At 46.9% G+C, this 12,123-nt stretch overlaps 1 protein-coding gene across 2 annotated transcripts in view; it reads left to right on the top strand.

The window, feature by feature from the left end:
• Positions 1–6,455: 6,455 nt before the first annotated feature.
• The window catches only part of GALNT7 (polypeptide N-acetylgalactosaminyltransferase 7), a 313,223-nt gene continuing 307,555 nt past the window's right edge, over positions 6,456–12,123 (top strand). For both annotated transcript variants that reach the window (XM_029575498.1, XM_029575411.1), the window contains exon 1: positions 6,456–7,173. In XM_029575498.1, coding sequence (XP_029431358.1) covers positions 7,048–7,173 — 126 coding nt within the window. In that variant the 5' untranslated portion in view covers positions 6,456–7,047. The remainder of the gene's footprint in view (positions 7,174–12,123) is intronic.

A 12,123-nucleotide genomic window follows, 5' to 3' on the forward strand; every position in this document is an offset into this window, starting at 1 on the left:
TTGGGGGGGCCTCCTGACCCCCCCAAGCTGGCCAAAAGTTCTTTTTGGGCCGAACGAGCCGTCCGGCGCGAACGAGCCGGGAATCACGTGACGCCGGCGTCACTCGACGTGCCGCCGACGTCACATGCTTCTCGCCAAGGATTGCAGAAATGGCGTCCTCACTCCTCGCTCCATCACCAGGGAGTTGTGGTAAGTCGGGGGGGGGGGATTAAGGAGGGTGAGGGGGTTTATATTTTTATTTTGGCTCAACAATCGCGATTTCCCACATATCGAACATATCTATGTTCGATATGTGGGAAATCCGATCGTTTATGTCGAATCAATTTTTTAAGTAAAAAAAAAATATGAGTTGCGTTTTACTAATGCGGTCAATCCGAATGCACACCCCTAGGATCCTTTATTTGTATGCAAAACTGGTCAGATTCTTCAGGTAAGCATTAACTGGGAGAGGCAAGATTTGCTTTCCTTTTACCCCCCCCTCCCCAAACACATTCCCCCTTTTCCTTGCTTCACTGAAAAACGACAAACATCTTTATTTGGTCAAATAAAGGCCGCAGTTTATTTACACCAGACCCGAGCCCCATAACTTTATAACAAAGCTAAAACATGACCCCCCCCCTTGTAACATCCTTCTTAACCTGTCCCCCACCTCATCCCAGTGGTAGAGCTCCACCTGTATCCTCCAGACCTCTTACCCCACCTCGTCCGAGCGTGGGTAAGTGATATCGCCTCTGAGCATCGGCCCCCCTCTTGCTCATTGGCCATCTCGTGCAGCAGCCCCCCGCACTGCACAAGATTCTCCCCCCCCCCCCCCCTTTTGCATACCTTTTAACAATACAATAAATCAACATTTGGGCTCGGGTTTACCGCCCTAGAACAATGACAACGCCGCGTTGTCACTGTTCCCCCCCCCACTGCGGCCCCTATTTCTGGTAATAGCATGCTCCAGACCCTCCTGCAATGCATTATTGAATAGATCAATTCCAACATCAGACAAATGGACACCATCTGACCTAAATAAACCTGGAATCACCTCCCAAGACCACTCATGCCTCACCCAAAACCCACCCTGTCTCACCAACCACTTCCCTATTTGTTTATTCAGTTTTCTGACACCTTTGTACCAGAGTGGTGACTCCAAAAATTTAAACCTCACAATTATGTCAGGCCACCCCAACATAGTGTTAGGCAACACGTTCAAAATGGTGTCTAAATCCTTCCTGATTTTAAACACCATTTCCTTGCACGACCACTCTCCAATATCATTTCCCCCCAAGTGTATTAACAAAATATTTGGCTTTTGATGTTCAATCATCCATTTTTTGCAAAAAGGATAACAATCCATCCCACTTCATCCCGCAACGACTCAACCATTTAATGTTCCAGTTCAGCGCTTCCAACTCGAGATGTGGTCCATACGGCCTCTTTACTGCTCTCTGCTGCGCCCAATGCACAAAAGAATGGCCCACAACCCTGGCACATTCTTGCACCCCCCCCGACGTACACTCCATTCTTTTTCACTCAACGCACAATAAAGCTCTGGAATTTGTTGCCAGAGAAGGTAGTTAGTGCAGTTAGTGTAGCTGGGTTCAGAAAAGGTTTGGATAAGTTCTTGGAGGAGAAGTCCATTAATGGCTATTAATCAATTATACTTAGGGAATAGCCACTGCTATTAATTGCATCAGTAGCATGGGTTCTTCTTAGTGTTTGGGTAATTGCCAGGTTCTTGTGGCCTGGTTTTTGGCCTCTGTTGGAAACAGGATGCTGGGCTTGATGGACCCTTGGTCTGTCCCAGCATGGCAATTTCTTATGTTCTGCAAAAGAGACATAACTGTTAATACCTCTCTCTGATACCTCCCCTCCCCCCTTGTATGGTTTTTTTTGTTTGTTTTTTTTTATTACAAGCCCTGTCTCACATAAGACAAAAAGGCTTTCGACTTCCACCTCCCTATGGATTGTATTGCCTCGCTAGGGCAACCACTCTCCGCCGCCGATGTCACCGCACCGATCCTGAACGAATGTGAGGTATAACACTGCGAATTCCATCCCAAGACCCCCAAGACTCTTTTCAGCACCTGCACAAACTGATACACCGTCAACAGCGATCCATCCTGATGCACTAAAAATGAACCCCCTACTCTAGGTCTCACCTCCACAAAATGCTGAGTATTGCATACTGGACACACCAACCTATCTACCGCTGGCACCAGAGTCACAAATTGCCCCTTACCCTGTTGATCTACCTTGGAACGGTGAATGCAAATTGTCACTGCCGTGTTGCAAACCCACACATTCTTTAACATTATTCCTGTCCCCGCTGTGTTTACTTTTGAAGTTGCCACTAACTCCCTCACTCTCATTGCCCCGAAAAATGCTAGCACACAAACTGTCCGGAACAGCAACACCTCATAACCTGACCAGCATACCTCCTGTAAACGCCCCACTAGTACTATAAGTTCCTCATACCGGATGGGAAGCCTCCTATCCGAAGTGCACCCTCTCTCCCTGGTCCAGCCTCCCACTGATACTCTAGGACACTTTGCTGACTGCCTGTTAATTACTTGAACTATTCCCAAAACAAAACTCTTCTATTTGCTAACTGCCGTCCCCATATATTCAACGCTACCACTATCGGGAATAGCTCCAAGAAATTAATATTCCTAAGCAACCCTTCCATTCTTCCGGCCACCGTTCAGCACACCACTTTCCTTGAAAATAAGCTCCAAACCCATACCCCCCCGCTGCATCAGTGAAAAGCTCCATATCACAATTTGATACTTCCGCGCTCTGCATAATGCATACCCCATTAAAAGATTCCAAGAAAACCTCCCACACCCCCAACTCATCTTTTACCCTACGGGTCACTCTGATATAATGATGACTGGCCCTCACCCCCACCGTGGTGCTCGATAACCTCCTGATAAACGCCCTTCCCATAGGAATTACCCTGCACGCAAAATTCAATGCACCAATTAACGACTGCATTTGCCTTAACGTGACCTTAGAAGCCCTTCGTATACTCTGTACCAAACCTTTTAATCTCAGCACTTTCTCCACCGGCAATCGCGACTCCAAGGCTACCGAATCGATCTCGATCCCCAAAAATTTGAGCCTAGATACCGGGCCCTCCGTTTTATTGGTAGCTACTGGTACTCCCAGTGCTGAATCTACCTGCAAAACCCTTCCTTGACATAAATTTGTTTTAGCTGGACCCACAAACAAAAAATCATCAAGGTAATGCATAATACCCGTGCATCCCGTACTTTGCTCAACCACCCACTGCAAAAATGTGCTGAAAACTTAGAAGAAAGCACACGACACCACGCAACCCATCAGTAAACACTTATCTATATAATACTGACCCTCAAAACAGAATCCCAGCAAAGAAAAACAACCTGAAGGCAGATTCAATGTCTACTTTTGCCAATAGAGCCCCCTTTCCTGCTTGTTTAACTAAACTAACTGCCTCGTCAAAGGAAGCATAACGCACGGAACAAAACTCTCTAGGTATATAATCATTCACTGACTTACCCTTAGGGTATGATATGTTTAAAATTATACGAAACTTACCTTGCTCCTTTTTTGGAATCACTGCCACTGGAGACAAATGCATATTTACATATGGCTGCAATCCAAAGGGCCCTGCCACCCGCCCCAACTTAACTTCTGCTCTAATTTTCTCCCTAGCCACAGCTGCATGTGTGCTTGCTGACCTTGCATTCTTACCCCCTACCCCTTTTCCTGGTCCCATATATGGAATAACAAAACCTTTACTGAACCCCTCGTATAAAAAAAAACTAGCAACCCTCCTATCTGGATATTGCCCTAACCAGTAATCCATTGCATGTAAGGAAACTGGGGAGTCAGCTTTGCAACTCAAATCCTTATGCTTTACTTCCCCCACCCTGTGCTCCGCTAGCTCCCTTCGCACATCTGACAGCTGAATGAGCTCCTCCGCAAGTGGAACATGCGGGTCGGAACTTGCAGTCGGGGAATAAGCAGGCAGCTTTGTTAAACCGCCAACACACATCATTCCCTCCTCCTGTTGCTTTGTTCCCGGAACTGACTTTACTACCCTGTCCTCCCACACGAAAGGAACTTCCCATCCCGCTATTCCCTCCTGACCCAACCCCTCCTCCAAAACTACTGCTCCCTTGTCCCACCACCTTTGAACCCTTTGACCCTTGTCCCACCACCATTGAACCCTTCGACCCCTTATAAGTCATTTGGGTTAGCCACAAGTTAATATCCTGTGAACCCCAAGATATGCCTCTACTACCCTCCATTTTGTCCCGGAATTTTTCATCGTAGTTGAGCCATGCCCAACCCTCATAATCCCAGAACGCGCCCAGTATGCTGCCCGCGTAAGACAGCAATGCTCCGTATTGCGATGCATCATAATGCCCTACCATGCTAGCCAGGCGTAAAAAACCCCTCACCCAATTCACTATGTTCTTCCCTACTTTCGGACCACCTGCCTTCTTATTCTTCTTCTTATCCTTCTTCTTACCCTTCTTAGCTCCTCTCCTCCCTTCCAATAGCCTAAAAATATTCACCGAGAAAACCCCTTCGGAGTTTTCTCGGTACTCCTTCCCATAATTCCACTAAAGTTGCACTCGCTGAGTTACCCTCCCCATGCTGCGGCCCTACGCCTAAAACCTCCTTGTATTTGGCACTCGCTTCGGAGGAGTCCTCAGATGAGTCAGATGAACTGGACCACGAACTAGATGATGACACCTCCCTTTTCCTTTTCGACTTCCCCTTCTTAAGCTTCCCCTCCTTTTCTTTCTCACCTGTGCCTGCATGCACGTCCCTCTCATGACTGCTTTCATCAAGCCATCCTCCTATCCTGGCGCTGCTGCAATCACGACCTGGCTCCTCATGCACGAACTCCCTCTCTCTCCAGGCTTCTTGTCTCGAAGTCCCCGGCCTGGCTTCCTCTGCTGCCTCTGGAAGAAATGAAACCTCCCCAGCCCTTCTGTCCCTCTGTGCCCTTTCCAAAGCACATTGAAACCCTCTGAAACTCCGCACACCTAAACTCCTTTCCTGTAACACTCCCCCCCCCTTCACGCCACTCTCTGCGAGCCCGGCCGGGCCTGCGCTGGGCACCATCCCACTGGTCATAAACTCCCTCCTCCTCCCTTCCGGCCATCCACCAAAACTCTCGGAGGCGCCCAAGTTACCAATATCCCTCTTACCCATATTCTGTATCCAGTTCCCACCATCCCTTCACCGAACTCTGCCCTAAACGTCTCCTGTCTCCCCTTAGTAAGCTCTCTTTGGCTTCTCTGACTCATAATTGCTGCACTACTTGTTGGCACTAACTTGCCCCCTTCCCACCTGTGGTGAACAGGGGGGGGGGGGCTGCACTACTAGACCTGAATCCCGTGCACTAAGAATTCCCTGTCCTGTGCCTGTTACGTCCCTCCTACTACCCTTCTTACATCAACCACCTTGTGCAACAACCTGCCCCGGCTTCCCTGTTCCTACCTCACCCATCAACCTAACAGCGCCTCTCCCCGCTGGCGCAGACAACTGCCTTGCCTTTCCTCTGGAACTATTGCCGCGCTGCACCGGTTTTCTGTACCCCTTCCCCTTACAAACCTCTGCTTTCCTGGCAGGGAGGCACACTGCCCCCTCGACCTCCTGCACCTGCGAATCTATCCTAACAGGGGGGGCCCCATCCGACAGGAAACTAAATTCCAGGGCAGATGCATTAAGGGAAATAGCATCCGCTGCTTCGGAGGGGGGGTCCCCATCCCGGATCCTCTAAGTCTGTCGAGATAATTTCCACATCGGCAGACTCGGAGCCACTCTCCCCCGAATCTGCCGCCATAATCGTCTGCGACTCTGATAAGGTGGGCGGGGGTAACGTGGCGCGCTGGGGCGCCGGCTGAGCTGCATCACTGGCGCAAGCCAAATTAACCGCCCTCGGTCCCGTCCCTCCGTGGCGCGCGAGCTGGCCCGGGAGCAAGCCGAAGCAGCAAGCAGGACATGCGATGCGGAGGGGGGAAACTGCCTCCTCCCTGCTAAACTCCTGCCCACGCAGCAGAAAGCCGCCACGCTCCCTCTCTCTCCTAGACATAATAGAGGAACACGGGGGAGGGAAACCCACCTCACTCTGATACAATTCCCACCAGGAGTAAGGATATCCTGCCTGGTCTAATCTATTAGGTGACTTAACTATTATTTATTCAGAAATAACTTAAAAGTCTGCTGATTTTTTTTTTTTTTTTTTTTTAAACCTACTGAATCTCCACAGAAAAGCTTCTTGCCTGCTGCCTCGGCCGTTTCCCTGCCAACTGAGGCTGAGTAATGGCTGCTCCCACTGACTCACTTTCCTCGTCCAATCCCTGGTCTGCCTTTAAAATTCCTGTACCCTATTGGCTCCCTACCTAACCCCCTCCCCCCCCCCCTTCCTTTCTAATTCCTCCCCTTTGTTTTTCTTCCTCACTAGGGCCTCGATCTCTTGCCGCCCGTTATTTTTGCAGTGTGAGACAAGCTCACCCTGCTTTAACTTATCTTAGTTTCTGGCAAAGAAGTTAACCACTTCGCTCCCGAGCACAGGGCTCGGGGGGGGGGGGCACGCGCGGGAGAGGGAGCATAAGTGTGTAATAGATGACAGGCTCGCTCTAACCCCGCCCACAGTATACACCAAGGCAAGGCTCAGCCGCTTGTTTGCCCAGAGATCGGATCCAGGATTACTGCTGCTGCTGCTCCTAGTAACAAATTTACCTCGGAGACAGCGGAAAAAAAAAAATCCCGCAAAAGACAATAACAAAAAGAAAGAGAAATCCTTCCCTGCTGTGAAGAAACCACGTGGATTTAAGATACTTCCTGGTCTGTATCTGATTCCGCACAGCAGAGAGCAAAAGCTGGGAAAAGCAACACAAAAAGTCGGTGTGTCCTGGGGAGACCATCCGAGTGAAGAGAGAGAATTTAAAACAACATAATCTCCCCCCCCCCCCTCAAAGCCCAGGTGGAAAGTTTGCTGGCGGGGCACCGCGGGGGGAGGTAGAGGGCAGCGCTGTCTCCTCACCGCCCAGGATGCGGCTGAAGATCGGCTTTCTCCTGCGCTGTCTGCTGATCGTGGGCACTTTTCTGGGGCTGGTGGTGCTCTGGGCTTCGCTGTCACCCAAGGACACCGATGACCTGCCACTGGCCAGAGTCCGGGTGAGTGCTAGCGCCGCTCCTGCCATTCGGGCTTTGGGCTCTTGAGGGACTGGGGGCGGGAGGGGAGAACTGTGGCGTCTGAGCTCTTCCCAGGAGGGGCCGGGGGGCATCCTTGCCCTTCCCCCCCCCACTGTGGATCTATCGGGGAGGGGAGAAGGGCGTTGTTGTCATGGTGACATGGTAGCGCTGCGCTGTTGGGCAGGGGGAGGCCGCCGCGGCCTGTGCCGCTCCCAGGCCAAAAGCGAAAGGACCCGAAAGCCTGCGACCGGCCCCCCTGTCGTCTTTGAGGCCTGGGGCGTACTGCAGAAGAGGTCAGGACGGCCGGGAAAGCCTTTTCCGGTGGTTCTGTGTGCGGGGACTGGGGCAGCTCTGGAGGTATTAGCTGCCCGTACAGATCTCATCTGGGTGTATGGGTGCGCGCGCGTGTGTGTACGGTATCTGTCTGTGTGTGTATATATATATATATATATATATATAGCGTGCGCTTATAGGGACACACACGATTCACTGTGGAAGTGAGAACGGGAAAGAGTAGCTCCCAGCAGATCTATATATACACTCTCACACTCAAACAGTTAATCCTGCATCCTAGTATCCTTTTCACCGTTGTTTTAAGGCTTTGGGAGTGCGAGGTTTTCATTTTTAGACTATTTAAGTAAGATTTATATTTGTGAAATTATTCACCGTTGTAGATGCATGCATACAGAAAAACGATTTTTGTGCAGGTGTTCCTACTTTTTAAAAAGTATTTTTAAGAAGTGGGATGTTTTAAAAATTGTCAAAAAGCTGCTGAGACACAGATCTTTTTTTTTTTTTTTTGCTGGTTTTCATGGTTCCATTAACAATGTTTCCTTCATATTTTTCCCCCGAAGGTAAAAAGTGAACATTTTTGTAGTTTTCCAGGTGAAACATTTCATACACCATTAATCAGAGATTTGGGGCCCCTTTACCTGAGGTTTTCTCTCAATTTGTATCTGGCAAAAAAAAAAAATGCTTAGTACACATTCTGGTAAGGTCTCATTCAAATAGGACTTTTTACAATGCTGTGTCTTTGAAAGAAACCTTTGAATAAGGCCAGTATTAGGGAAACTGAATGAAACCCTGGATTTTAGTAGCCCATTGAAAATGTGCATTTATGAAAACAGATGTATATTTCTGATGGGTTCAGAAAAGATGACATGATTGATAATAGAATGAACTCTTTCTTTTCTGAGTACAATCAGTAATAGGTGACAAAGTGCAATAGAGGACATTCTCAACAAATCTTTTTTTCTCTGTTTTTGAGGATGCTTTTATAAATCTGTTTTTCAATTTCTCCTTGCTACATATGCAGCCTTACTTGGCAGATGGTACTGTGGCTTTACTCTGGAGCTCTTTGGTTTGTGTTCTCTGATCTGCTACTGGAGTCACTAATGTGGATCACTTAGGAAAGAAAGTTACCTTTACCTTGGTATACAGAAGAGAAAAGAGGTGGAAGGGGGAAGGTTTCTCTTTGCCTTGATTTCCATGATTTTTCTCCCAGAGTATGAAAGCTAAGGGGGTAATTTTTAAAAGGATTTACTCACTTAAAAATTAGTTTTACATGTGTAAATTTGAATTGTCAATAGATTTTATGCCCATAAGAGCACTTTAAGCGCATAAATGAGTTTTAAAAAATTACTACGATATGTTCTATTTTTACACAAGTAAATCCTTTTGCAAATTATCCCCTTATTACATAGAATAAGATGTAGTTCCCTCTCCCTTTTTCTCTATAAATCGATGCAATTTGTTTCTGGGAAGAGAATATCTACAAGGCTTTATATTTTCAGATTTTATTTTGCCAGGAATTTAATGTTGCAAATTTACAAAATAATTTGGTTTTAATTTAGCAACAGAGAAAATCTTGTTTTGGACCTGCTGAATTTGAGACTACCTGAGGCTCCCCCTTCCCGAGTTGAGCACCCACACACAGGCCTGGATTTAGGCATAGGCATCAGATATGGAAGGCATCAAAAATCTAGGCCAAAGAGACCCCGGCTTCTGCTTGCTTTAGGGCAGTGTGGCAGCACAGCCTTCAAAGGGGACCCCTACCTATGTGCTCCGAAATCTTAAATCTGGCCCAGCCGACACACACATTCACAGTATGATCTTCTGTCCTCAATTTGCAGCTTTTCTCCCACTGCCAACACTCAGTGCTGGTACAGAAGGCGAAGCAAAGTGCTGTTTTAGGCTTTTGTCCATCAAAATAAAACCAGTTCTTTTTAGAAAAAAAATGTTTAAAGTGTAAATGAAAGGCCCTGTTTAAAAATTTGGGGCTGTCATGATGCCAGATCTACAAAACAGGCTTTGTAAATTTTGTAGCCTCATTTGATACTGTATCTGGAGTGTGTGTTCACCTGGCCTCATTTGAGACATCTTTACCTGAAGTGCAGAGTACATTTCTCAAAGGTAGCTGTAGAGTGCAAGTTAACTCGCATTTCTGAGACTGTTAGTTTATGATGCTGTGACTGCTTGGTTTTGGACCTGGAGTTGTTCAGTGCGGAAATCGGGATTTTTGCTCAGAACATGGTTTATTTATTTATTTAGTTTCTTTTTTATACCGAAGTACAGCAGAATGCCTTCACTCTGGTTTACAGTGAAAAGCAACTTCATACATAAAACGTGTTCATAACGCACATAAATGTAGATAACAATTATATGCATAAATGTTTATATTATATGCATAAATGTTTTTTTTATGCACACTTTTGCATACCATTGGCTTTCTGCATTAGGAGTTAACTCTTCATTTAGTGTGTGAGTAAAGAAAATGAGTGCTGAAATTCAGCACACTTTTTTTTTTTTTTTTTACTAACATCCAATTATATCAGCCTCTTTGAGAGTCATGGGGTCATACTAGTTAAATCACAGAACCCATATGATCTACTGAAACTTATCTTTAATCTCTGACCCAAGAGTTGCGTTTCAAATGTTAAACCCCTGCAGGTTTAACTCTGGTTGTTTTTTGTTTTTTTTAATACACCTCTCTGCACTGTGAATAATGGCTGGCCCCTTAATTTAAATGAAACTTGCATGGAGGTGTGCTCATTTTAACATGCATTTTTACTCATGTTCTAGCACATAGTTTTTGAGTCCTAAAACCCTTATTTAATCATAAGTAAAGTTTAGTTCAGAAAAATGTGTGCTAATCTTAGTGCATTTTATTACATTGGTCCTTTTTAGAGATATTCTTTTTTTTAATTTTTCAAGTTGGCCTTTGCTTTCACATAGTGGTTCTCCCTTAAATTTTACAATTTCTTGTGTTTACTGTTTAGAAAACCTGACATGGGCAGATAAAACCTTTTGAGGCTGTAGGACTTTTCAGTTACAACTGCTGATCCACCCAGTTAGCTGGGTGGATCAGCAGTTTATTATTTATTAAATTAGATTTTTTTTTTTTTTACCTACTTGCTTGCCAGAAATGCACCAAGCGAGGAACAGCATCAGAAACTGATAATTGTGAGGTGGACCTATTTTTCCTAAGCAGGAACAGTGCCTTGTGCAGTTTCGAAGTGGGTCAAGGGTGGGTGTGGTGTCCACGGGGACCTGAGGATTCAGACAAAAGCATTACGTACTGCTCTAGTGTTTGGGATTTTTTTGTGCTGCCATTTACCTATTCAGTGCCAGGCAACCTGTGGCGGGTCATATAGGGTGCGCAGTGGGACAGTGTGGTCCGCGACCGCCCACAGGGGGCTGTGTAGGGCATTCTGAGGTGCAGTGCCCTGGGAGGCTGGACTCCTCCTGTTCCTGACTTTCTCCAGTTCCAAGCCTTCCGAGTCTTCGTCTCCAGTTCCAAGCCTTCTGAATCTTCTTTTGAGTTCCATGTCATGCCATGTCCTGTTCTCAGCCTTCATCTGTCCTTACATACAAGCCATTCCCAAGTGGCAGGTCCGAAAGGACTATCAAGTGGCCAGAGGGCTACCCCTGAGACCAGCATTGCATTGTTGGGTCTCACTCTGTGCGTTCAGGTTCAGCGGAGGTTTCGAGTTAGACTCATTCCAGGCTTCCAGCTGTGTTCCAAGATTCAAGCTATGTTCCAAGTTCCAAGATACGTTTCAAGACTCGGCTATTTTCCAAGACCAAGCTATGTTCCAAGTTCCGAGTCCAGCCCGTGTCCCAACCGCTTACCTCCCATTGTGTCTTCCTTGGAGTCTCGCTCTGGGGTCGCACCATGGTTCAAGGGCTCTCTCCTCGAGCAAGCGACTGCATCCCCCGCACTCACAACAGCTTCTAAACTTGTCTTACATAGGAGAACACAGTGTGTTAGCCACCTGCTTTTTTTTTTTTTATTACTTTCTCCAGGGACAAGCAGGATGGCAGTCCTCACATAGAGGTGAATTTTCAAAGACTCGAGTGCGGTTCCCAGCACCCACACATGTTATAAAATTGGTTACCCGTGCGCACACGCGTACAATTTTATATCTATGCATGCGGGGGGGGGGGGGGGGGAGTATTTTGTTAAAAACGCAATCGGGCCTTTGCCCAGTTCCTTCCCAGTCCGCTCAAATAAAGGAACAGACTGGAAGAGAACTTCCCTTTCTCCCCAAGATAAGCAGGATGGTAGTCCTCACATGTGGGTAACATCATCCGATGGAGCCCGGCACGGAAAACTTTTGTCAGTTTCTAAAAACTTTGACTGGCAGACTGAACATGCTCAGCCTACTGCTATCCGCGCATCCACACGAGGTCCCCCTTCAATCTCTTCTTTTCCGTGGTGCAGTAGCCTCGCAGTGGTGGAGCTCCAACTCCTTGAAATTGTGTTTTCACTTATTTGGGTGTTTTTCTGCAACGGTTCCCCTTTGCGATTGGTATCCCTCCATTCTGGTAGGTACCCTTATATGCATTTTTTTTGTCATTCTTTGCGCTCGATTCCCGACTTGCCGTCGGTCATTGACAACGCGCCGGCTCTTTTTCGATTGTGTCATCAGT

This window comes from Rhinatrema bivittatum, chromosome 1 (genome assembly GCF_901001135.1).
Source record: "Rhinatrema bivittatum chromosome 1, aRhiBiv1.1, whole genome shotgun sequence".
NCBI classification, from domain to species: Eukaryota; Metazoa; Chordata; class Amphibia; order Gymnophiona; family Rhinatrematidae; genus Rhinatrema; species Rhinatrema bivittatum.